Source organism: Arvicola amphibius, chromosome 12 (genome assembly GCF_903992535.2).
Source record: "Arvicola amphibius chromosome 12, mArvAmp1.2, whole genome shotgun sequence".
NCBI classification, from domain to species: Eukaryota; Metazoa; Chordata; class Mammalia; order Rodentia; family Cricetidae; genus Arvicola; species Arvicola amphibius.
Genome location: NC_052058.2, coordinates 22900601 through 22927834, shown reverse-complemented (window position 1 = coordinate 22927834; position 27234 = coordinate 22900601). Strand labels below are relative to the sequence as shown.

The 27234-nt window shown below is 44.8% G+C and overlaps 2 protein-coding genes and 5 non-coding genes across 7 annotated transcripts; 3 read left to right on the top strand and 4 right to left on the bottom strand.

The window, feature by feature from the left end:
* Positions 1-275: 275 nt before the first annotated feature.
* Positions 276-8671, top strand: LOC119827206 (low affinity immunoglobulin gamma Fc region receptor IV-like). Its single transcript, XM_038348622.1, has 6 exons — positions 276-358; positions 839-859; positions 1202-1456; positions 4831-5088; positions 8109-8283; positions 8455-8671. The coding sequence occupies exons 1-6, from the start codon at positions 319-321 to the stop codon at positions 8522-8524; spliced, it is 819 nt and encodes a 272-aa protein (XP_038204550.1). The 5' UTR covers positions 276-318; the 3' UTR covers positions 8525-8671.
* Positions 8646-25870, bottom strand: Hspa6 (heat shock protein family A (Hsp70) member 6). The gene is given in 6 exon segments (XM_042054006.1): positions 8646-8929; positions 24434-24613; positions 24616-25308; positions 25311-25440; positions 25442-25564; positions 25754-25870. Coding segments are annotated over 6 exon segments (1527 nt in total).
* Trnan-guu lies at positions 11734-11807 on the bottom strand. The gene has a single exon. It is a non-coding gene; the product is annotated as a tRNA-Asn (tRNA).
* Trnad-guc lies at positions 15168-15239 on the bottom strand. Its single transcript has one exon. It is a non-coding gene; the product is annotated as a tRNA-Asp (tRNA).
* Positions 16164-16235, bottom strand: Trnag-ucc. The gene has a single exon. It is a non-coding gene; the product is annotated as a tRNA-Gly (tRNA).
* Positions 16752-16834, top strand: Trnal-cag. The gene has a single exon. It is a non-coding gene; the product is annotated as a tRNA-Leu (tRNA).
* Positions 25871-26259: 389 nt separating the features above from the next.
* Positions 26260-26330, top strand: Trnag-gcc. The gene has a single exon. It is a non-coding gene; the product is annotated as a tRNA-Gly (tRNA).
* The last annotated feature ends 904 nt before the right edge of the window (positions 26331-27234 follow it).

Below are 27234 nucleotides of genomic sequence, written 5' to 3'. Positions count from 1 at the left end.
TACCTCTGATAGATTCTGTGCGTGTCGCCCAGTTGCTAAACTGTGACATCCACAGAACAAGTGGGCCCATCCCTCTTGGTATCTTCTCCGGGAGCTCTCCCTCCTGCTCCTGCCCTGCCACAGGGCTCTCTCATCAGAGTTTGTTTTAGGAATCAGATGCTCTTTCTGGAAAATAAAACTAGTGAGAGAGACGGGGTGGGGGTGATGATGGGGGTTGGGGAAGGTTGGGGAAAAGCTATTTACTTCCTCTCTTCTAGTCAAATAGGCCCTTAAGGGTTCCGGATATCTGTGGTGACATTTTCTGCACAGTCCGGCAGCATGTGTCCACGACTACTACCGACAGCTCTGCTACTCATAGGTAAGTGGGGCTCAGTCTGGATGAAGGTAAGCTTCGGGTGGTCTGTGTTCAGCAGAGACCTCTCCTCTTTTCAGGCCAGGCCCAGATTTAACTCCTAGGACAGATTGTTAGATAAGCAGCATCCTGGCTTTGACCTGTGCTTCATCAGGAGCAGACTGTGAGTTCACCCATCTGGGTCTCCATTTCCCTAGGTGGAAATCAAAGAGCAAGGACCAGGCGATTCCTGCGCTTTGGGTCTTCCCGTCTGACATCCCAGGCTTCCCTTTTTGTTTCCTCTCTTTCCAGGTGGGGCTTGGGTTCAAAGTGGTTTCTGTGGCTTGATTGAGGGCAATGCAATCTTTACTTTTAACCCAACAGTTTTAATGAGGAACAGGATAAAGGGAACAATGTCCAAAAACTAAGATTTGAGTTTCCTGCAGTACAGGTGGGAGGGAGCCACCCTGCTCAACACCTGATGCATGCTTTTCTTTTCCCTTGCAGTTTCCTCTGGCATTCGAGCTGGTGAGTTTGCTTCAGGGTCTTAGACTGATTGAGTGTGGCACACACAAAGGCCATGGAAAGTTGGGAAAGGATTGCTGTGTGGTGTCTGGCATGTCTGGGGGCTAGGAGCAATTCCCTAACACAGCTGGGATCAGCCTTACGTCTCTCGTCTCTCCGGCTGGTTTTTCTCCAACTACAGAAAGTGTCAAAATGGGGTCAAGTGCCTCCCTGCCTAGATGCCCTAAGAGTGAGTCATAGATGGCTGGAGAGCACTGTGGGTTTGTTCACTCTGCCTGTGTTTGCCCTGGGAGTGTCAGTGACAGGCCCACTCATCTGAGTTCTTACTCTACCTTCTCTCATCAGGTTTCCAAAAGGCTGTGGTGATCCTAGACCCTAAATGGGTCAGGGTACTCGAGGACGACAGTGTGACCCTCAGGTGCCAGGCCCCCTACTCCCCTGAGGACAATTCTACCAAGTGGTTCCATAATGGGAGCCTCATCCCACACCAGCACGCCACCTATGTCATTAGTACGGCCAGAGTGAAGGACAGTGGAGAATACAAGTGTCAGACAGCCCTCTCGACGCTCAGTGACCCGGTGAACCTAGAAGTCCGTACAGGTGAGTTGAGGGGAAAGAAGGGCCCTGAATCACTTGGAGAAAGCCCTGCGGTTTGGGTTAATAAGGAAGCGGGATGATATGTGTCCCATCAGATGTGAGCAGAACTGTAGTTATCACTGTAAGTAAGCCCTAAGCAGAGCATCCAAACCTGTCATGTGGTGCAGACAGGATGGTGACGTGGAACGATTGCAGGAATGGGCATTTTCATAGAATACATACAACACAGGCAGGTGCTCTGAGGTCGGGGCATGCTCCATAACACTCTTTAGTTAGACCGATGAATTTCTTCTTAGGATCTTAGCTATTAGACCCGGTCCTCCTCGATTTCAGATCTTTCACCGTCTGTGACCGCAGCACTTAGTGTCTGTCTGTACTATCTTCCCACCAATGCCATGCTGGAACTCACGTGGTTGTTATATGTAGCTTGTTTGTCATATACAGCAGAACAGGGAGTGGAGTTACTACACACAACTGAACAAGAAATCTGGGTTGTTACATACAGATAAACAAGGAGGCAGGGTTCTTGTTGTACACAGATGGTCACGGGGGCAGGTTTAGAGACAGTCTCTGAAGCTATCTTCAGGCCATAAGCATCCGGGGGTGGGGAGGGCTATGGTGGACATTTCCCGCACACACTGGTCAGCATCTACACTCAGGCTGTCCCTCGAAGTCCTTGTCATCTTCCCGTGGGTCTGAGGCTCTAGAGTTCTCAGCACGGCTGTGTGGAGTGTCTACACACTCATCTACATTTATCATAGGATGAACATGTCTGTGTCAGTTAGCAGCATCCTGGTATCACAAGCCGGTAAGAGGACTGGCTTTTCCAGGCGTAGGTCTCTCCCGGTATGCGTGGCACCGCATCAGATTCCGCCAGTTTTGCACTGTGTACACGGCTGTGCCACTTGTGCAGTGTGAGTTGGTGGAGAGGCCCGGAGGGGAAGAAGGTGACCCAGAAGTGGATCTACAGTGCGGTTTCATTGAATTGGGCCTCTCAAACAGCTGGCTTTTGTGGCTCCTTTGCCTCTAACCAGACCACCCGGACAGCACGGTTCTCACCCGGCAGAGGCTCAAGAAGGAATATTAACTATCTTGTTGGGTGAGAGATGGCTATGAATGAAGCGAATTAATGGGAGGAGGCAACAGGAAAAATCAAGTCTCAGGGTTAAGGAGGTGGCTCGGTGGTAAAGATGCTGGCTGCTAAGACTGCTAAGCCTGAATTCTGTTCCCAGAAACCACAGGGTGGAAGGAAAGAAGCCACTCCTGTAAGTTGCCCTTTGATCTCTACAAATGTGATGTGGCATGCACACATACACCACACACACACACACGCATGCACACACGCATGCACGCACACATGCACACACATACTTTAAAAAAAAAAAAAAAAAGAAAAATCAAGGATCAGGCAGGGTGGCTCATGCTTCTGATCCCAGCACTCAGGAGTCAGAGACAGGAGGATCTCTGTGAGTCTGGTCTACATAGTGAGTTTCAGAACAGCCAGAGATATATAGTGAGACCCCACCTAAAAATAAAAATGAAAGTTAAAAAGAGGAAAGAAAATAAATCTCAAGGCTAAGGGTTATTAATCTGCCTCAACTTTGCTCCTGAAATGGGCTTTGGACATCTTGTTAACAAGACCTCTATGAGGCCACCACTGTGAGCACTAAGTTCACCGGGGAAGCCCCAGATTGTCTTTTGGGGCCAGTTTGCCTTACGCTCATGCTCTGGACTTTCTTTGGGTAGGATTTTTATTATTATTATTCTAATCTCATTGGTTCTACCTTCCCTTTCTCTTAGCCCATTCTAGAACTTACCACACTGCCGTGTAATGCTTTGGAGCGTACATGTTTCTAAGCTCTAGACTGTAGGTTCCACGAGATTAGGAACCATGCACCTTCGCCATCTGAAAATCCCTAGTGTAAAATGCCTGTCACATGTTTGCTGAATAAGCATCTGTCGGTGTATTAGCTATGTCACGGCAAGGCAGATAAAACAAGAATATTCCCTGAGCCATTGTAGCAAAGCATATCAAACTACATCCATGACGGTCACAATCTTATGCTAATCAAAATGCATCCCTTAGCTGAAAAAAGAAGCTAAATAGACTTTTGATATTTTTGATAACCAATATATCTTGTTTATTTGGGAGCATTTCTTTAATAATAAGTACAATGTAGTTCAGAGTTGCCTGGAACTCTCTGTGGAGTCTAGGCTAGTCTTAAACTCCTGTTTTTCTTGCCTCTGCTTCTTGTATACTGTCTTCACTGATAAATGACCTACCTTATTAAATATTAGAAATTGCCCTTTGTTTGGCAAGTCTTCCTGGTAAAGAATCTTCACCAAAATGTTCTACCAATTTTGTTTAGCACTGAGCAGTCAAATTTAAAAGCCACCAAATATTTTGCTTTGTTCTTACTATAAACATCATTAGGGTTGTATTTCAAAAATCAATAAGAAGTAACTCCTGTTAATCTTCAAGCATCAGTGTTTGCACCTGCCCTCAGTGCTTATCCAACATATAATTTTTATTTCCCCAATTACCCTCCCACCTTGGTGTCACATTTTCTCTGTGGAGTCTGATTACTAAAGGTGATGTGAGAGCAGGGTCATTTCTCCCTTGAAAGCCATGTTCAGTCATGGTCTCCCTCTCTTCCTCCCCTCACTACCCTCCTACTTAGTTTTTTTTGTTTTTTCTTGTTTTGTTTTGGTTTTTTTGAGGCAGAGTTTCTCTTTAGCTTTGGAGTCTGTCCTGGAACTAACTCTTGTAGACCAGGCTGGTCTTGAACTCACAGAGATCTGCCTGCCTCTGCCTTTCGGGGATTGAAGGCATGTGCCGCCACCACCCAGCTAGAAAGCCATTTTTTATTTATTATGTATGCAGTGTTCTGCCTGCATGTATGAGAAGAGGGTACCAGAATGCATTATATAGATGGTTGTGAGCCACCATGTGGTTGCTGGGAATTGAACTTGGGACCTCTGGAAGAGCAGCGAGCAGCATCTCTACAGCCCCTAGAAAACCATTTTTAAATGTAACATTTACCCTTTCGTTTAGAAACGCTGTGAGTCCTTATTAGCTGCCAAACAAAATGTGAGCCCAGCATATAGGGACCCTGCAGACATCATCAACTTTGCTTCTCACCTCCTTCATTCTTAGTTTTTCATTCGTGTGTGTGTGTGTGTGTGTGTGTGTGTGTGTGTGTCCCTTTTCTTCCTTAAACAAAAGGTCATGGTGTGATCTGAGGCGCAGTGTAGGACAGTTCTCTCTCAGTCTGGTTTTCCATTGCATCCAGGATTGAATGGTTCAGAGCATCCCCTTCAGAAGAGATTTGCACTCCGCGTCTGCTCCCCCTCTAAGACCCCCATCTGTCTTTCAGGCTGGCTGTTGCTTCAAACCACTCAGCGGCCTGAATTCCAGGAGGGGGACTCCATTCGGCTGAACTGCCACAGCTGGAAAAACAGACCTGTATATAAGGTCACCTATTTACAGAACGGCAAAGGCAAGAAGTATTTCCACCAGAACTCTGAATTATACATTCCAAACGCTATGCAAAATCACAGTGGCTCCTACTTCTGCAGGGGGATAATTGGACGGAATAACAAGTCTTCAGAGGCCTTGAGAATCATTGTAAGAGGTGAGAGCTCTTCGGAAGCTTTTACAGTGTGCTAGGGTTTTCATTATTATTATCATCTGTTATTATTACTGTTATTTGTGTGTGTGTGTGTGTGCATATATGTGCATGTCTGTGTGCACATGCCACAGTGAGCTTGTGGAGGCCAGAAGGCAACTTTTAGGACTCAGTTCTCTCGTTGCACCACCTGAGTCCTGAGAGTTGATGAGCTAACTAATGTGGTCAGGATTGGCAGCGAGAGCCTTTGCTGGCCTTTGCCAATTTTTGTTTACTCTTAATCTGGCACAGACAAGGAGGACCTATTGTACTCTCAAAAGCTGTCTTAGTTACTTTTATATTGCCAAGAAGAGACACCATGACCAAAGTCACTTATAAAAGAAGGCATGTCATTGGCAGTTTGCTCACAGTTTCAGAGGGCAAGTCCATGACCATCGTGACGGGGAGCATGGCCGCAGGTGTGGCACTAGAGTAGTAGGCTGAGAACCATATCTTCTCCACTAGCTATCTTCCACATAGCAGGCAGAGAGCACGAGAGACTCTGCCTAGTGTGGACATACCTCACTATGAATACCTATGAATCTTCCCCAGAATAGTTCCACCAACTAGGGAACAACAACTAGGCTCATTCAAATATATAAACCTCTGGGGACCATTTTCCTTCAAACCACCATGAAAGGTGGTAAAGACCAAATAATGAGGGAAAAAAGTCAAATGTAAACAATGAGAGAATGAATCTAAGTAAAAGTCATTTGAGAGTTCCTTATGTTACTAAGGTAAATTTGTTCATAGTTTAAAACTATATCAAAATTTAAAATTAAGAGGCTGGAGAGATGGCTCAGCAGTTAAGAGCACTATCTGCTTTTGCAGAGGACCTGAGTTCAATTCCAGGCACTCGCATGGTCTCTCACAACCATCTACAACTCCAGTTCCATGGACTCTAATGCCTCTCTTCACCTGCCAGGGCACTGCATGAATGTGGTGAATACGTACACCCAGACACACACACACACACATACATAAAAATAAAAATACATTCACTCAGACACACACATACATAAAAATTAAGATTAAAACTGGGCTAGGCATGGTGGCACATGCCTTTAACCCTAACACTCTGAGGTAGAGGCAAGTGGATCTCTGTGAATTGGAGGTGGGTTTCAAGCCAGCCAGGGCCACAGAGTTTCAAACAAACAAACAAGCACAACTAGAGCTAGGCAGCTAGCTCAGTTCATATTAAAGTGATCACAAACACGGGGCCTGGAGCAGAGCCCTAGAGCCAGGAAACTATGCCAGGTGTGGGTGGTAGCACATTAATCCTGACACTGAGCAGGTAGAGACCAGGGACCCTGGGGCACTCCCAGTTACCCAAGTGGTGAACTCCAGGCCAATGAGAGACTTATGGTTTGCTTCCCATTGTTGTGATAAATGACCAAAAATAACTTGGAGGAGGAAAGGGTTTATCTCAGCTTATACTTCTAGCATAGTTCATCGTTTAGGGAAGTCACAGCAGAAACACAAGCAAGAACTGAAGCAGAAACCATGGAAGAACACTGCAGAGTTCCTTGCTCTCTGGCTTGTACTCAGCTTGTTTATAGGTATAGTTTATCTACCTAGGAATGGTGTCTGTATAGGGATGCCTGCCTAGGAACGGTGTTGCCCATAGTAGGCTGGCCTTCCTACATCGATCATCAATCCAGACATTTTCTCACAGACGTTCTGACTTGGGCAATTACTCAACTGAGGTTCCCTCTTCCTTGTGACCCTAGGTTGTGTCATATTGAGAGTAAAAACTCACCAAAACATGGTCTAAAGGAAGCGAGCATTTCTCTCTCTCTTTCTCTCTCTCTCTCTCTCTCTCTCTCTCTCTCTCTCTCTCTCTCTCTCTCTCTTTCTCTTTGGTTTTTTCAAAACAGGGTTTCTCTGTGTAGTCCTGGCAATCCTAGAACTAGCTCTGTAGACCAGGCTGGCCTTGAACTCATAGAGATTCACCTGCCTCTGCCTCCCAAGTGCTAGGATTAAAGGCATGCACCTCCACTGCCCAGCTGTGAACAGCATTTATGAGGATAATACCCAAGGTTGTCCTCTGATCTCCATATGCATGAACATAAACACACACACACACTCAAACACATACACACTCACTTATACCCATGCATACATACACAAGTGCACACACAGAGACACAAATGCACAAGCATACAAGCGCGCACACGCACACACACACACACACACACACCCCATGTGCATGCAATTTTTAATTGAAAAATATTGAACCCAGAGCTAGAGAGACTGCTTAATGGTTGCGAGCACTGAATGCTCTTCCAGGGATCCTGGGTTTGACTCCCAGCACCTACATGGTGACTCACAATTGCAACTCCGGTTCCATGGGACCTAATACCCTTTTCTGGCCTCTGCGAGCACCAGACATGAAACTGGTACACATAAAATTAAAATTAAAAATGTCTAAATAGGGAAAGTATTGAGCTGGACTTGGTGGCGCACATCTTTAATCGCAGCACTCAGGAAAGCAGAGGCAGGTCGATATCTCTGAGTTTGAGGACAGTCTGGTTTATATAGTGAGTTCCAGAACAGTCAGGGCTATATAATGAGACCCTGTCTTTAAAAATTAACTGAGAGAAAATGAGAGAGAATAAATAATAAAATAAAATAAAATACACAAATCAGTCTTCTTTCTAGACGACAGCAACATGACAACTTCACGGCTGTCACATGACTCCTGTAGGCAACTTACCTCGCCAAGCAACCCCCTGTTGTGTCACCACTGAACAAGCAGAAGCAGTGCCTATATGTGTGGCCTGCTGAGCTCCCACCTAGGTCACACTAGGATGGAGATTCAGTGCAAGGGGGCAAAGAACTGGCCCAGGCTCTCCCATCGATTCCCCCTACCTGATTCCCGGCAGGCATCAGGAGGAACACGGCCTGGTAGTGTCGACCTCACTGTTTATTCCAAATCTCTGCCTTAATGAGAGTCATCTTCTTCATCTCTCTATTTTCCCTACTAGGTCCGATATCTTCATCCACCTCTTTACTGTGGCCTCAAATCACTTTCTGCCTGCTGATAGGACTCTTGTTTGCAGTAGACACAGTGCTGTATTTCTCTGTGCAGAGGGGTCTTCGGAGGCCAGTGGCAGACTATGAGGAGCCCGAGTTGCACTGGAGCAAGGAACCCGAGGACAAGTGAGCCCTTATCTCGTGGGGGGGGGGGGGGGGGTAAGAGCGGTGAGGTAGTACCTACGGACCTCTCCGTGAACTCGCCACCTCATCGACATCGGGCAACATGCATTGAGCAGCAGGAACACGACAAACAAAGGCCCCTCCCACAACCCGGTTTTCTTTTTGTCTCTAAAGGACCACCTCTGAGGAAAAGAAAAGCTTCAGATCTTCGAGAGCCGACAGTGAAGCCCCAGTGAGTACGTAGCTGCCCTCCGGAGAAGTGATGCTTCAGAGTTTTACACGTTTTCGGTTCCAAGCATTCACTCATAGCGAAGCAGCAGCCTGGGCTCTGGGTGGTGACCCTTTTCATGCTTAGCAATTGTTCCCTAATAAACTTCTGTAGAAACGTGAATGACTGCTACAGGTAGTGGGAGAGCTGTCTGCATCTCTTCCTCAGGCCTGCTTACCTTCATGGAGCCCCCAGACTTCTTGCAGAGTGTGGGAAGTCCAGGGGACCTAGGCAGTGCAGCTGAACTGATAAGGTAAAGAGCTGGGAGCTGGGGGAGGGGAGGCCAGAGCCAGTTGATGATTTCTGGAGGGAGGATGGAGTCCCTTTCTTCAATAGTGGATCCTCTGTAAATTCCCCCTGTTCCACTAGATAACCTACTACCTGTTCGCATGCAAGTCACCCAAATTATTAAACTCAGTGGGAAACAAGCAAGCAAAGCACAAAAGAAAGTTAGAGGGAGAAACTCTTTCAGAAGAAGAGAGGCTTCAGTGGGAGTGGGAAGGAATGAACCAAGGTAGCAGAGGGTGAGAATTGCCACCCTAACTGGGGCGTTCCCTGACAAGACAGCAATGCCTGGGGGTTGGTAAAGGGCATGAACCACTCTGGAGAGAGCTTCGGGGAACAGCATCTGCTTTATTGCGTGGTGACAGCCACTCATATAGTGGAAACATATCAACTGTGATTGTTTAGTACCCTACCTCGGATTGGATAATGAGCGCTCATACCACCAGGGTCTCTATGAGGAAGAATCACACTAAAGGAGTCACGGAAAGAACAAACAAGCCAGCTACCGTCTACTCACATTATTTCAGAGCTCAGTGTTCTGACTTTGGGGACGTGGTGTGCCATGCTTCTTATTTGGAAGAGCAGTATATATATTTGGATTTATTTATTTTTATGTGTATGAGTATTTTGCCTTCTTGTATGTATCCACACCATATATGTGTCTGGTGTTTTCAGAGGTCAGAAAGAGGGAGTCAGATCCACTAGAATGGAGTTTCAGATGGTTGTTAGCCACCATGTGGGTGCTGGGCACTGAATCCAGTGCTTCTGCAAGAAGCGCTCTTAACCACGGAGTCTTCTCTCCAGCTCCATGTCAAATCATTTTTTTCTAATTGTAAAGAGCAGGGGAAGGAGCTGGAGAGCTGACTCGTCAGTTAAGGACATTTACTGTTCTTGCAGAGGCCCTGGACTTGATTCCCAGAGCCCTCAGCGTGGTTCACCGGCACCAGGCACCAAACACAAACATGGTGTGCATATGTGTGCGGTCAGAACACACATACACATAAAATAAAATGAATCTTAAAAAGAATGAAATAAGCCGGGCGGTGGTAGCTCACGCCTTTAATCCCAGCACTCGGGAGGCAGAGGCAGGCGGATCTCTGTGAGTTCGAGACCAACCTGGTCTACAAGAGCTAGTTCCAGGACAGGCTCCAAAGCTACAGAGAAACCCTGTCTCGAAAAACAAAAAAAAAAAAAAACAAAAAAAAAAAAAAAAGAATGAAATAACAGGGGAGCCTAGGGAAGCCCAGGGAGAAATCACCATCTGAGCCCGGGATAAGGTTATCTTCCTAGTCCAAGAGCCACGACTGAGTTAATAAGAAGCTGCATGTGTGTCCTCGGCTTGAGCTGTTCAGGGGAGTCTCCACCGGAACTGGAATGGTCTCAGAACATGTCATATTGAAGTATCTTCATGTGTGGCTCTAGAGCATCGGTCAATTCTAGGCCATTGTGGGGGTGAGTTAGGGTTGAAAAGAAGCAGCAAATAGCCAGGGTTGTGCCGAGTGAACACATACAGGTAGCTCAGGATCTGAATAGGGAAGAGACCACCACAAGTTCCCACAAAGGAATGGTCAGAAGGTGAGGACAGTTCTGCTGACCAAAGAAAGTCGTCTTAGTAAAAATTAGAAAAGGCACCGAGACTATAAAAACCAGCGTTTCTGTTTCTATGTCCTTTCCCAGAATCATCTGATTTTAGTCATATGCTATCCCTATTGTGCCTAAGCGTAAGACGGCAAATAGGAGAGCTTCCCTAAAAGATCGCTAAAGGACATGCACCCCAAACCAATTCAGGCTGGACGGATTCTTCCGCTCTTCAATTCAGGCCTATTGAGCATACCCTTGAATAATAGAAACGGTCTAATTTTGATTGTTGTCCTGGGTGGGGAGACAAGTTATTTTTCAGAGATGGAGTATGTATAGCCAGCCCAGTGCAGGTTGGGGCCCGGAGGGTTCTGAGTTTGCTCCGAGCGTTGTTTGGAGCCGGACACGTGTGCCATCATTCAGGGGGCGGGACTAGTGTGCCTGTCGCATTATAGCAAGAGTGTGTGTTCACATAAACCAAGACCAAGTTGGGTCCCAGGGTCGTAAAATGTCTCGTGTGCTGGCCTTCCTCGCCTACAATGTGCCAGCAGTGAGAGTAGGTGCTGAAAAGATCACGTGAACAACTCAGTTTCATCCTGGATCTGGAAGCTCTGATTCTAGCCAGCAGAACAAGCAGGTAGCGGGAGAGTGGAGAAACCGGCAGAAAAGGTTCATTCTGGGTGAGAGCATGAAAAAGGAAGTTTGCTGGGCAAAAGAGAAAGAAGTTGGGAGTCCAGGTCGACGATTTAAAAGCCAAACTGCGAATTTAGGAGGTGTTCTACTTGGGTGAGAGGAGGTAGTGAGGGAGAAAGGGGATTCTGAAGGCCACTCGCTCTAAAACCTTGCTGTCCGAGCTAAAGAGATGGTATTGAAGGAGTTCACGCCGATCGGGTGCGCAGTTAACAGATTCTGGGGGCGGCTACCGGAGCTGAAAATTAACTGAAAAGGGGAACCCGTCGTGCTCCTAGCAGATGATGCCGAGATTAAGGAGGAAGTAAGGAGTGACAAGTGACAGCCACGGAGGGATTCGGGAGCAAGAAAATGCGAGGGAAAACTCAGTTTCCTCAGTACAGATAAAGAAGTCTTCGGACCATTAGCATTGAAAGTCCAAACTCCCGGAGTAATCAGCTTTCAGATGTAATTTCTACAGTGAAACTGCAACCTTAACCGCGAAAAGAGCAAAACAGGTAGGCCGAGGAGTTTTTTAACCACAAATACAAAGCTCCTTGCGGTTAGCAGAGGAAGGTAGCTAGCAGCTAGCTAGCGTTGGGTTCCTTGTAGGACAGATTCCTAGAATCTCGTGAGGTACACAAAAAGACTTCCGTCCCTGGGTGGGCTCGAACCACCAACCTTTCGGTTAACAGCCGAACGCGCTAACCGATTGCGCCACAGAGACAGGTGGCTCCTGTCCTGGCTGTCAAGTCAGTTCACTAAAGAATATATTGGTCGTCTGCATCTGCCAAAATTTGTGCTTGAAATTGAAGTCGAAACTGGTGGCACCCTACCGTAAATACGGTAAGGAAGGGCACCTGCCGCTGTTTCATAAGCAGCAGGTCGGGGTTCTATCCACCGAAGCTGAGGATAGCGGAGCACAGGACGATGAACGAACCGAGAGCCTTTAGGAAATCCAAAATGGACGCTCTCTGAGTTTGGGAATTCTTTTGGTTTTGCTCAGAAACGTTACTGGTCTAGATAATTTACGCATGCAAATGTGCGTGCGTAAGTACTGATACATTAACTTATTATTTTTAACACAGTAACCGCGTTTCCAGGCATGCCTGGCAAAAAGTACTAAGGGTTCTTAAGAACAAATCACACCGACGGTTTTGAAGTCTACTGGAGCGTGAGTCACCCAGGCGAAACAGGAAATTTTAAAATTCTTGCAACTTAAGGACGTTAACAATGACACGCCTGCAAACGAATATCAAAGGGCGTGTTCCCCTTATTTTACTGCCTTCAGTTTAAGGGTCCTCATCAGGGCTGGGGTCTAATGAGCCATTTTCTGGACTGCCCAGGTTTCAGGAGTTCCCTGGAGCCTCCACACACTAGTACCTCCTTGTGTGTGTTTCTGTGGCATCTTTCGTTAATACAGAGATTCAGTTTAAGTGGAGGTCAATATTTTCAAAGATTTCATAAAAACATAGATACCTTATGTGCAGAAATTATGCATGTATATATTTATATGTTGTGATTATACACATATGTATATGTGTGTGTGTGTGTATGTGTGTGTGTGTGTGTATACATATATATGTATATAATTGCTACATGACCTTTCCATTGAAATTGTTTTGGCACTTTGTGGAGGTCTAAGTGGAAATGGGCCCCACAAGCTCATATATTTGAGCGCTTGATCCCAATTGGTGGAACTGTTTGGGGAGAATTAGGATGTGTGGCCTTGTCGGAGGGCGTGTGTCATTGATGGGGGTGGGCTTTGAGATTTCAAAAGGCTGTTCCCAGAGCTTTCTCTGGGTTTTGTTTGTGACTCGAGATGTAAGCTCTCAGCTATTGCCCCAGTGCCATGCCATGCCAACGCATCAGGACGCACAGCACGCCCCACGGCTTAACTACACATTGCACCGTTTCATGAAGCCTTAACCTAATTACAGGTGTCATTCTAATAAGTGGTTTGTATATGGTAGAGATGACAGATACTAAGTCTTCACTCAATATTTTAAAGGCCAAAGCTTGAAGGAGTAAATCCCAGAAAGGAGAGTCACATGAGGGGAAGTCAGTTTCGAAAACTAAACTAAAACAAAACCACCTCTCAGGTCCCTGCCTGCCTCCTGAACCGGACAGGAGCTGGGGGGATGCCAGGGGCGCCACGGTGAACAGTGCATGTGAAAGGCCCAGATCCCACACAGCACAGACAGCAGGAAAACACTGGGAACAGCATAAACGTGAAGAAACTGTGCTGTGGCTCTACAGCACAACACAGCGAAATGATGGGGAGCATGTTTTAGGCTAATATTTAATATCTGTAGAAATAGAACAATTCTAAATTAAAAAGTCAAGCAGATTTTTTAAAACATCATTATACATCCGTCCGAATTTGGGCAATGTACGACACTGAGTGGACTAAGGAAACTCGGGTGCCAGCTGGAGCTAGTGGGAGAGTCTATATGTGTGTATAGAAGAACTCTGTACCTTTAATCCCAGCACTCGGGAGGCAGAGGCAGGCGGATCTCTGTGAGTTCGAGACCAGCCTGGTCTACAAGAGCTAGCTCCAGGACAAGCTCTAAAGCTGCAGAGAAACCCTGTCTCGAAAAACCAAAAAAAAAAAAAAAAAAAAAAGAAGAAGAAGAAGAAGAAGAACTCTGTAATCGTCTCTAACTCCACCATGAAGTCAAGGTAGCTCTAAAAACTAGTCTTATCTAAAAGCTAGCAATACGCACAGTTTTATACCAACTTTATTTTCAAAATATGCCCCGCCCCGCCCCCACCCCACCCCACCCCCAAAAGCCCAAGGGATCTAGCCCAAGATGTATATAACTAAGCACAGAGTGTGCAGGAGATCCTGGGCTCTATTCCCAGCCCTGGAAGAATAAATGCCAGAGAAATAGCCAGCAAAGCATGAACAGATAGTTCCTGCACGGTGAGAGTGGGGTGCCTTTTATCTGTTTGTTCACATTTTTTCTGCAAGGGGTATGTATTACCGGAAAACAAATGTATATTTTTTTCAAAATGAGCATATGAACATATATTACATAACCAGGTTCTTTTACACATGTAATCATTTACACTCAAAACAACCATTTAAAATAGATATAATTAACACACGTGCATGGGGGAGAGGAAGAGAGAGACAATAAAGGAGAGGGGGGGAGGAAGAGACAGAGAGAAAAAGCCCTACCAGAAGAGATAGGGGAAAATCCACTGGAAATAACATAAATGCTCTGAAATAAGAAATTTGTTAACGAAATTATGGTGTAGTTATGTCGTTTAACACAAGAAAGCAATGAAAACGAATGATGAAATTGGGGCTTTACTAGATTGAACAGTTTGAGGTCAGAGAGCTGAGTTTGGGAAGCTGTTTGACTGTACAAATCACATTCTTCCTGGTGAGGGAGTGTGTTTTGCGGGACTTTAATACTGAAAAGGATCTCAGCGATCATGGATCCAATGTATAAATGCAGAAAACAGTCTTGACAAAGCAATCAAATTATTTCCCTGCATTGACGACCAGATTTATTTTTTAAACCAGAAAATGTTTTAAATTTATAATTCCATATTTATAATGTTGGCCACAACATTGTGATTATTCCTTGTCTGTACTTTAGTATTTTCACCATTTGTGAAGAAACATTAAAACAAGTTAAGTGGGAAAAAAAAATTATTTCCCCCAAAGCAACTTTTTCTTAGTAGTTTTAAACAACCAACATTAAAACAAAAGACAAGCCTCCCGATTTTCATTCAGACCAGCGCTCCTTCTGCGCTAAGTTCAGAGAGGACACTTCTGTTCTTGTGTGGTCGCCTGCAGGGGTAAGGACTTCGGACTTGAAAACTTGGTCTAGCCCCTGCTGCCACCTCCCTATGGTGAAGTACAGTGTTTTGGGAAGTGTGAAAACGTCTGAACCCTAGCGACAGGCAGGGTTAAGTAACTGCACCTACTGAAGGGTTGCTGCCCCTTTCCTACTAATTTGGTTAGAGACAAGGTCTTCAAATCTAAGCCTTGTATTTTTAAAAGTGATTATCCCTCTTTAATAGGAAGGCTGACCAAAAATTGATGGAAGGGATAAAAACACATCTAACTAGTCTCCCCGTCGGGGAATCGAACCCCGGTCTCCCGCGTGACAGGCGGGGATACTCACCACTATACTAACGAGGACAACTACACTAAGCCTTTTAAAGTAGCTGCTCAAGAAAACTATGTTTCAGCAATCGGTGCACCCTTAAAAGTAAAATTTTGTTTTTATTGTCTAGATGAGCACAGTAGAAAACAAAGGTAATGTGAAAATTTCTTGTATCTGCCAATTTTCTAACAGCAAGATTAAACAGTAGAAAGAAACAGGCTCCTCATTAAAATCAGTGGGTCACAAAACAAAACGGAAAAGTGAAAAAAGGGATTGAAGGGAAAAGGAGGAATCAAGAGTGAGGAAAATAAAAGAAGGCGCGAGGTGAACGTAAACAAGTCGTATACACATGTGAAGTTATCAAAGAACAAACTTAACCAGTAACAAAGACATGATAAGTTTAATAAATTCTATTCAGCCTCATACATTCAAAATATGATTTCGACATGTAATCAAAATTATCATGTAAAAAAAATTAGATTATCTTTTTCTTAGTCTTCAAAGCCTGGAATGTGTTTAATAGGAAGAGCAGATAGTATTTATGTAAATTTCATAAAAATATACAAATCAAAAACGCACATATGCCTGTCCCCTGCTTAAAAGTTCTTCAATATCCAAAATGAATAGTCATTTAGTTAAATGACCCCATTAAATACTGATTTCGATTAGTTCAATTAAAATCAAATTTTTAAATTGCGATTCTTACACGCACCGGCCAGTTTTAAATAAAACACTCAAGAACTCACTCCTACTGTATGAGCCTCTCGGAAACGGAGGCCTATGCGAATCTGAAATTCTGACAAGAGATCACAGACTCAAAACAGAAAAGATAAGGTAACTTCAGGAGCCCAGTCCGGCCCAAACTTGGCGGGGTTCGTTTCATTCAAAGATGTAAAATAGAACGTTGTGTGAACCGTGTCACACATAAATAAACTGAAGGAAAACAAAATGGGTAGGTATGCGTTGGCCGGGAATCGAACCCGGGTCAACTGCTTGGAAGGCAGCTATGCTCACCACTATACCACCAACGCAACGTGACCTCTGGCTCCCTCTGGTCTCTCTAATACAAGGTTTGAGTCAGTTTCTGTAACCTTTAAAGCCGGTTCTGTGAGAAAACTCTGGCAGAAGCCACTTTCTCTGCTTCTCAGCTGCTCACAGTCCGACACTCCCAGCTCGGGGCTCCGCACCCAATTAGCTCCACCAGGAAGTACCCAGAGTCCAGCCGGCACCGGTTCGGTTAGACGATTTAGGACCGAAGGTGGGGAGGAGAACTGACCAGTAGGAGAACCTCCCCGGACTGACTCGGCCCGGGCGAGAGGCGATCGAAAGGTTCCCAGAAGTGATGGAGATGGAAAGTTTAAAGTGATGAGGAAGTAGGAGGTACGAAAGACCTGTGACCCGCTTTCACTTCTTCTGCTTTGTAGAAGCGCTCCGGGGAAGTTCCCTCTTCTTTTTATTTGAAATCATAGACAAACGAACACAGGTAATGGGTGCGTCACCAGTTTTTATAAGCTTATAGGAAAGTATGGAAAGAATTTCTACCGGATGTCAGGATGGCCGAGCGGTCTAAGGCGCTGCGTTCAGGTCGCAGTCTCCCCTGGAGGCGTGGGTTCGAATCCCACTTCTGACAACATCGAATTTTATTCCTATCATGACTGCGCAGCGTATGTTTTGGAAAAAAGAATTGTAAACAATTCCACGACCCCTATCCATTAATTTGTTACAATTATCCCAACTCTTCCAATGCTGATGTCACCACTTTTGTAAGCATGAAATTATCGTCTTGCCCTACCCTACCACCAATTCTAATTAAGTAGATTTGCTATTTAAGTGGATGTGCTTGCTATTTCATACAGCAGAACCGAGAAAACTCATGTCTTCATGACATCCTTTTTTTAGAAGATCACAAAGAAAGCACTTTCTGTTTTCAGAGAAGCTTAATGGGGCGGGGGATTTCTTGACAAGAGGGGAAAGCTGTTAAGAAGTTGACTGTAACTGTGAGGATGGGTACAGCTTTAGAGTAGTTAATTAAAGTTTGCCAGACATAGCCATATTCTCTATCACTGACCAGACTATGACTCTTAAAAATGTTTTCAGTCTTTCTGAGTCTTAATTCCCTTCCAAATAAAGTGGATATAAGAATTTGTAGTCTACTCATTAGAAATTCTGAATTCAGATTCTGTCTCAGGCCTGCTGACTGCCCCTTACAAGATACCCAGGTAATTGGAATGCATATTAAAGTTTCAGAAGATCTGGCCTATCCTTTTCCCAGGATAATGTTGACCTAGAAGGGCCTTTCCCTTGCTTCTCAGAAGGCTACTTTGTACCCTGTATCATTTAAGCATTTACAATATGTCAATTCTGTATTACAATATTTAAAGGATATGAAGTTACTATGTTTAAAAAAAATTAAAGCAGTGCATTTTCAGAAGAACACAGTAAGAAAATAGATAGATATTAAACATGTCAGAAAATTCTTAAACGGAGCAGGAACCAAAAATTAAAAGTAGCATCACCTATGGTTAGTCAATTGATGTACAATGTACCCAATGTTATAATGCGACTGCTTGAGTACTTTCCTTTCTGTGTTATTCTCCACAAAAGTGTCGGTCATGTCAGGGGAAAAAAATCTACTTCCCCCAGAAGGCACAAGTTGTTAACGGAAAACCACAGTGTCAAGGGTAGACTCCCTCTCTGTGAATTATTAGAGAGGGCCCAGAGGCCGTTGCCAGCCCACTTGGTTGCCCACCATGCTATATACGTAGGACTCCATTGCTGAAGACACAGCATGCTATAGCTTCAAGGCATAGAAAGAGCAACTTTGAACTGATCAGCAATTTCCTCCCTGATGGCTAACTTTCGTGTTGCTAGGAGGTGTTATTCAGGCCATAAGGACACACAGATATACATGCACACACAGTTAAAATAAGTTCTGTTTAAAAAGAATTGTGCCACAAGGACATGTGCTCAACTATGTTCATAGCAGCTTTGTTTGTTATAGCCAGAACCTGGAAACAACCTAAATGCCTCTCGACTGAAGAATGGATAAGGAAAATGTGGTACATTTACATAATGGAGTACTACACAGCAGAAGAAAATAATGAGAGCTTGAATTTTGCAGGAAAATGGATGGAGCTAGAAAATGTTATTTTGAGTGAGGTAACCCAGTCACAGAAAGACAAGTATCACATGTATTAACTCATAGGTGGTTTTTAAACATAAAGCAAAGAAAGCCAGCCTACAAACCACAATCTTAGAGAACTTAGATAACAATGAGGACACTAAGAGAGACTTACACAGATCTAATCTATATGGGAAGTAGAAAGTAGGAAAAGACAAGATCTCCTGAGTAAACTGGGAGCATGGGGACCTTGGGGGAGGATTGAAAGGGGGAGGGGAGAGGGAGGGAGGGGAGCAGAGAAAAATGTAGAGTTCAATAAAAATCAATTAAAAAAAGAAAAAAAGAAGCTAGAGCTAATGACCCAAGCAGTGATTTAATTAAAAAATAGATAGAGAGAGAGAGAGAGAGAGAGAGAGAGAGAGAGATAAAAAGAGAGGTGCCCACTGGTACGATAATAGCATGAAGGTTATGGGGGTGACCAACCACTTTTAGATTGGATTTGAGGCCTGCTCTATAGGAAATGCATTCCTGGTACTGTAAACCTGGTTAAAGCCCACGACTTAGGGTTTTAAGTCCCTAGGAGGACCTATTACGGCTGTTACTAAACAGATGTGAAAAACCCAGAGACAGATATTGCAGTTCAACATTAAGATCAGAAAAGCACAGCAGCCAAGCCACTAGAGAGCTCTTACCTCTATGAAATCTCCAGACTGAAAGAGAGCGAGTTCCTGTCCCATCCCACCTTATATTCCTCTCTAGTGCTGGGATTAAAGGCGTGCACCATCCCCACCCTGCCTCTACGGCTAACTAGTGTGACTGCTGGGATTTAAAGGTGTGTGCCACCACTGCCTGGCCTGTATGGCTGACTAGTGTTGCTGTTTTGCGTTCTGGTCTTCAGGCTTTATTTATTAAAATATAAAGGAAATATCACTACAGATGTATCAAACTGCCTTCTAAATACTTATGTTTATATACATAGATTCAAACCACTCTCAACTTTGCCAGAGACGCTTTGGTCTGCAATGGGCAACAGTTAATGCAGAGACTCAAAACTGGTAAAAATGCTGAAAATACGTGACAGGTGAGTGTTCAGCCTGAAATGGAACATCTGTATGGGCCTCCCAAGATTCAGGGAACACCGATAAAGGGGGCAGAAAGAATCTAAGAGCTGGAGGACAGGAGCTAAGCTGTAAAATGTCTATGGACATGACATGTCTATTCTCAGGAACCCACAGCAACTGTGGGTACCTGAACAAGACCAAGCCAACGAGAACATTGAGCAGACTGTACTAACCAGACTCAGTGAGGAAAAGCAAAGAGGACAAGACACGAAGATTAGAAGGGGTGTGTGCTGGGGGCTGTTGATGGGAGGAGGGAAAGCATGAGGGGGGGGTCTTCAGAACCAATAGGACAAAGATACATTATATGTATGTATTTAATTGTCAAAAGATAAATAAAAGATGTTTAAAAAAATAAGAGACCATGTGGGTGCCAATAATCTGTATGTATGTGAAATAATCTATCTATCTATCTATAAATAGAATCTCACTTTATAGCTCTGGCTGGCCTAGAACTTGCTAGCTAGACCAGGCTGGCTTCAAAACCACAGGCATCCTCCTCTCCTCTGACTCTTGAGTGCTGACTAACATGTCCTATAAAAGAACAAATTTAATAAAAATGTATCCTTAAATTAGACAACTGGGGCTGGAGACATGGCTCAGCAGTTAAGAGCACTTGCTGTTGTTCCAGAGGACCTGAGTTTGGTCGCCAGTACCCATATTGGACAAATCCCACCAACCGCACCTCCAGCTCTAGGAACCCAACAGTGCCCTTTTGGGGCCTCCTCAGTCTGACACTCACAAGTGCACAAAATAAAAATGACACTTTTTAAAAAAAAAATCACACATATCAAAATTAGGAGATCGTTTATAAAATACCTGAACTGTCCTCAAAAATGTCAAGACCATGAACAATAAGACTGAAACTATCACAGGGTATAAGGAGTTTAGGAAGCATGTAAGACAGTGTAATATGATATTGGACACTGAGTTCGGAGACAGAAAAAGGAGGTGTTGGCAGGAAAAGTGAAACCCGAATAGAGTCAACAGCTCAGCTTGCAGTGGTTTTCCAAGGTCATTTTCTGAAGTTTGATAAGTGTGTCGTGGTGATGTAACATCTTAACAATAGGAGAAGTTGCTGGGCAGACATGCAGTAATTTTCCATAGTGTCTCTGCAATTCCTCTGTTAATCTAAAATTATTGCAAAACAAGAACAAGCAAACAAACAAACAAACAAAAACCTTGAAAGTAATCACCTCTGAGGAGGAATTGAGAGGGTAAGAAACTGCCCATAGCAGTATTTGTTTTCTTTTTTTTTTTTAAAGATTTATTTATTTATTATGTATACAACATTCCTTCCATGTTTGCTTGCATGTCAGAAGAGGGCACCAGATCTCACTATAGATGGCTGTGAGCCACCATGTGGTTGCTGGGAATTGAACTCAGGACCTCTGGAAGCACAGTCAGTGCTCTTAACCTCTGAGCCATCTCTCCAGCCCGAGTATTTGATTTCTTAATAATGGCATGTATGCTGATTTAGTTGGTTCTAATTGTTTGGAGGAATTGAGTAAACATAGTTGTGATTACGATAATCAAAGTAAGACTGTGGGAGTGGAGAAAGCCCCGATGGAGTGAAGTCCTGAGAAAAATACGGGCTGTTGCCATGGATACAGCCCTGTCAAAGGGCTATGGGAGACGGAAGCTCAAAGAGATGGCAAAGCCTTCCTGAGTGTGAATGTTGACAGTGTGTGCAGAAAATGTCCACCATAGCTCTCTGTCCTGGTTGTTCAAGGCCTGAGACTACTCCTAGTGAGATAAGTCTGCCTCCTTATTCAGCTGTATGCAATGACCGTGCTCACTGCTCAACTGAATGTAATAAGCGCACTGAGCTGCCTGGGTGCTGTGGTTCTCCATCAGAGAGCCTAATCCACTTGACTCTGGCTTTTCTAGGTATCCATATATTTGAATGTATTTGTCTTTTCTTCATTCCCTTGTTGCCTCCTGTCAGGTCAGTTCCTAAGGCCATGCAAAGGCCCTAGGACTGCATCATACAACCAAAGGATAGATAATGACCAATTATATAAGAAACACTTACAAAGAAAGTCAACCAAAATGGTCAACAACGGCCACCAACGGCCACTTAAAAATGCGTGCAGGCTGGGTGATGGTGGTGCCGGCCTTTAATCTCAGCCCTCGGTAGCCAGAGATTGGCGGATGTCTATTGAGTTCGAGGCCGCCTGGTGTACAGAGTGGGTTCCAGGACAGGCTCCAAAACTACAGAGAAACCCTGTGTGTGTGTGTGGGGGGGGGGGGGGAGTAGAATTTAATTTGCTTAAATCTTGCTGTAGACAATTAATACCACACATTTTGGGAGGATCAGAGGTGGTTTTTTTTTTTAGAACAAATACATATTTTTTTCAAAACTAAAAGGGAAAGGCTTGCTGTTGAAATGCTAAGAAATTCAAACCCTATATCATCATCCCTCTTTGGAAGAATAGGTTAAAATGGTTAAAGTTATAAGTTAAAAAGAAAGGAAGGGGGTGCTCTAGGCATCTCTGTCCTTCTTGGCCTATCTTCAATGCCTTTTCTTTTCTTTTTCAGTTGCTTTTTTTTTCTTTTTTCTTTTTTTGGTTTTTCGAGACAGGGTTTCCTCTGCAGCTTTTTTAGAGCCTGTCCTGGAACTAGCTCTTGTAGACCAGGCTGGCCTCGAACTCACAGAGATCCGCCTGCCTCTGCCTCCCGAGTGCTGGGATTAAAGGCGTGCGCCACCACTCCCCGGCTTCTCAGTTGCTTTTAATGTAAAGCCAGATTGAAAAGGTTTTGGATCAAGTGCAGGCAAACAACACAGTTAAAAATGACATCCAGGGACAAGTGGCTTGGTAGTGTAACCTCCTCTGCCAGAAAGGGCTTAAGTGACACGATACAATGTAGCACGGCTCTGGGCAAGCTCACTTTCCTTTCTGAAGTTGGCCATCCCACTGCTCAGGAGATAGATAGAGGTGGAATGGACTGAACGGTGCTGAAGCCATGCAAGCTTATCCTTGTCATTTGCCTGACTGAGCTGGAGGATATTTTCCCAGTTTCAGTCACTTGAGAATGGGTCTTTACGTCGAGCAGTCCCCCTCTCTGTTCCCATAATAACTGTATGATCTTGAACAAATTGCTTGACCTCCTTGTACTTTAGAATATTCATCTTTAAATAAGAGGTTGGTAAGATGACTCAGCACACAAACCTGATGACCTGAGCTCTATCCTAACTTCACAAACCAACTTCACAAAGTTGTCCTCTGACATCTCTTCTGTTATCCTCACCAGAAATCAGAAGGGACCATTCTATTTCTCTTACAGAGATAGAACCAACCTAAGTTGAATTACCTCCCCAGACCAACTCTACCATACCTAAAGATTTGGGTGGTCTTATCTCCAACAAAACAATGAAATGGCCTGCTTAAAAAACAGTCATGTGCGTGGGCCCGGCCTGGTGGCCCATGCCTTTAATCGAAGCACTCTAGAGACAAAGGCAGGAGGATCAAATGAGTTGGGGGTCAGCCTGGTTTATATAGTGAGTTCTAGGCCAGTCAGGGCAACATAGTGAGACCCTATCTCAAAACATACCAAAACAAATGAATAAACCAAAAAATAATATAAACTATTTATTAGTGCGATCAATGCTGACCAACTAAACTTTCAATCTATAGTTATACCTTAGGGTCACCTATAAGAGCCATAGGCCTTTTCCAGCACGATCACACCACTGTGCTCCTTCACTGCGTCCACCTCACAATTTTCCATTTACCCTGTCTCCTCCACATAGAAACCTTATATACAATGAGGTGTGTGCGTGTGCGTGTGCGTGTGCATGTACGTTCCACAAAACTGAAAGGGGAACAAGAGAGCAGAAGAAAATATCTTAAGCAAAATAGTAATGAAATAATGTACTAAAGCAGAAGGGGAAGTAACTAGAGAAGAAAAAGAACGAGCTGGAGGGACGGGGGCGTAAGGAAGGAGAGTTGGGGAGCAATGAGGGAGAAGAAAGCAGAACGGCATGGACGTGTGAAGATGCCATAATACAGCTCATTATTTTCTATACAAATCTAAAAAATATATTTTAAAGGCTGGAGGTCTGGTGCAGCTAAGAGTGCATGTTGCTGCTACAGAAGACCTGAGTTTGGGTTTCCCATTCCACATCAGGTGGCTCACAACTGTTTGTAACTCCTGCTCCAGGGGATCCCATACCTCGGACCTCCAAGGGCACCATTCCCCTGTCCCCTCCACACACAATTAAAAAATAATGAAAGTGAAGCATTTTGGGGGGCTTTTTGAGACAAGGTTTCTCTGTGTAGACTTGACTGTCCTGGAACTCGCTCTGTTGCCCAGGCTGACCTCAAATCCAAACTCATGGAAGTCCACCTCCCTCTGCCTCCCAAGTGCCAGGATTAAAGCGGTGCTCCTCCACCGCCCAGCTTTTCAAAAATGAACCCTTTAAAAATACAAATGAATTTAAAAGAAAGATATCTTGTATGTAGCCTTGTGGGTTTCCTTCACAACCCTCCTGCAACATCTACTCCAAAAATGCTTCTGAAAGCTGAGCCTCATCATCTACTCAACTGGTTGGAATAAAAACAAAGTAGGACTTTATTTCAAAGTTTATTAGAACCACAACTATATTGCACATAACAAAGTTCAATTCATGCAATTACAAATTAAATGAAATATAGATGAAGGCAGTGGCCACACATAACAAAATCTCTTTTGTTTTGTTTTTTTAATGGGAGAAGAGAATTTGTCTATTTGTTTGTTTATTTTTTGAGACAGGGCCCCTTCACATAGTCCTAGATGCCCTAGAACTTGTATGTAGACCGGAATGGCCCCACACTCAGAGATAATCCTACTTCAGTCTCCCAAGTGCTGGGATTAAAGGCATGCACCATCATGCCTGGCAAGAAGTGGACTTTAAAAAAAAAAAATCAAATAGCACAGACCTCAATTATAAAACATAATGAAAAAAAAAAAAAGCTCCCAGTTGCCAGGGCAAGATACCCCGATTCACCTCTGAAGTTACAAAGTGGGATTATAGAAAAGTCTAGAAGACCCATAAGTCCAGCCCTTACAGACATAGATGACTTATCATGGCAGGTCAATCGATCAACTTCCTCAATGATGGGGTCAGTACTAGGCCTCTCGTGGCAAGCTTGAGGCCCAGTATTGTTACCCCTAGGAACACCAGATGCCGCATAAAGATGGGGCAGCAGCTCTGCGCTAGCGTCCTCTCCTTGCCTGCCACCTGGTTGTGCTCTACCCAGTCCAGGATTTCCTGACACTTGTCTTGCCCTTTGCATCTGTCCTCTTCCGGAATCTCGTCCTTATGGCTATCTTCCTGCAAGCAACTCTTTACGTGGGAGACACGAACTTCCAGAAAGTTTTCCGCAGCCACTCTGTCCCTCTGAACCTCACTCTCAGCCTTGTGTTGTTCAGACGCATGAACCATCCTCTGTACCTCCTCCTTGCTGAGCTGGCCCTTGTCGTGAGTGATGGTGATCTTGTTAGCCTTTCCTGTACTCCTTTCGGTGGCAGAAGCACTTAGGAAACCACTGGCATTTATGTCAACATTTACTTCGACCTAGGGAACTCCACGTGGAGCAGGAGGAATGCTACAGAACAGGTTGCTGCTCTTTGTTACAAACCTCTCACCCTCATTCACCTGAGAACCCCAGGCTGGTGGGCAGAGTAAGGTTTGGGTCTGTTTGGCAGGGATGGTGGCACTCCGTCGTTTTAATGTGGTCATCACCTCACCGTCTCCAACCCCAGAGACAAACAAGGGAGCGACATCCAGCAGGAGGAGATCCTGCACCTTCTCACAATGGTCTTCCATCAACACAACCACCAACACAGCAGCCCCAGGGGCCACGGCCTCATCAGGCCGGTGTTCTTTTTCAGCTCCTGGACGTTGAAGAAGTCTTATAGACGCTTCTGCATCTTAGAGATGCGGGTAGAACCACCCACCAGGATGACCTCATGGTTTTGGGCCTTGGTCAGCTTGGCATCGCTCAGGGTCATCTTCCACGGGCTCCAGGGGGGTACAGAAAAGGTCTGAACACAGTTCCTCAAAGTGGGCACGAGTAATGGACGTGCAGAAGCCCACATCTTCGAACAAGAAGTTGATCTTCAAGTTGCCACTTCCCTAGGGACAGGCATGGCTTCTAGCTCTCAGATTGGAAGAGGACTCAGATGCTCGAGGTGGCGGAAGCTGGTACTGCTCGGCGCTGCTGTTCTTTCGCTGTCTCTCGAGCCGGGACCGGCCTGGCTGGGTTTTTATCTGGTGTGGGAGCCCGGACTCCTTCTGCCCTCGCAGCCGAGAACCTTCCCATACCTTCTGTGTGCACCCGCGCCCGCGGACCCAGACACAACCGGCCGCGCTGACTGCCGCAGAAGAATCGGATCCAGGGATCCAGAGAGACGGAGTGCAGAGTGCCTGGCCCCCATCCATCGCCGGTTTTGACTCAGAGCTGCTGCAAAGAACCACACAGAAAGTTTCAATTGTTCCGGGCTAATTCTATAGGTGACAGCCAAAGTCCAGGTAGCAGCGCTGTACTCCCGGTTTCGGTTTGGAGGGCAGTCCTGAGCATGCGAGAGCACGATGCCCGCCCCAGAAAGGGATGCCTCAGAAAGCCCCGCGCGTGTTCCCACGGAATCAGAACCATAGCTTCTAAGTTAGGAATGTAAATAGTGGTGTGGGGTTTGTTTTAAAAGAATGGATTCTGGAAACACGAGGGTTGGCTTTTTGAAATTTATTCAAGGAGAATAATTACATAGGAAGTGCAACCAACAATAGAGATAAGCTGAAAGAGGAGTACAGTAAGAGGTTTACTGCGTCTGGCATTGGTGGTTCAGTGGTAGAATTCTCGCCTGCCACGCGGGAGGCCCGGGTTCGATTCCCGGCCAATGCACGCCCTGTTTTCCTATTTTCCTTTTCAAAGCCTAGTTTCCTTTCTTTCTCCATTCTCCCTCCGGAACGTGGGGTTCTTTGGATTTGACTCCTTTTCTCTCATTGCTTTACCACTGAGGAATACAAACTTAACGCTGTGGTCATGGGATTCTAGAACCAAATTGAGCAACCCATGAAAACGCTGCAAATAGGAAAGCCTGCATTCTACTCCTGGTTTTGAGACTAATCCTGTAAGGTTCCTCTCCCAAAAAAGCACCGTCCTCAGGGTGTTTTTCTCTGTGAGCCTGTTTTTGTTTTTGTTTTTTCCCTCAGACGGAAACGACCCCAGATTCAGATGTAGAATAAATTATTGTAGCATCAGTCCCTCATATGTTCTAAAGCAATGGTTTTCAACCTTCCTAAGGCTGCGACCCTTTAGTACAGTTCTTCATGTTGTGGGGACCCACAAACCTAAAATTATTTCTGTTACTACTTCAGAACTGTAATTTCGCTACTATTATGAATTATAATGTAAATATCTGATATACAGAATATCAGATATGCGACCCCTGTGAGGGTCCTTCGACACCCCCCAAGAGGGTCACAGCCACAGGTTGAGAACCACTGCCCTAAGACTGAGGTGAATTTCACCAAGCAGTGAAACCGCTTTACTTCCCACTGTCTGAGGTTGTGAAGATTGGGTCTTTTTATTGTGTCCCATCTATTTTAATTCAGAACATTTCATTTCAACTGTCTGATGTTAAACTTATATTGAAATTCAGATTCAAAAATGCCTTGAAGAAGAAACCGGATCTCTCTCTCTCTCTCTCTCTCTCTCTCTCTCTCTCTCTCTCTCACACACACACACACACACACAAACACACACACACTCACATGGCTTCACCAGGAAATACAAACCTGGGTCT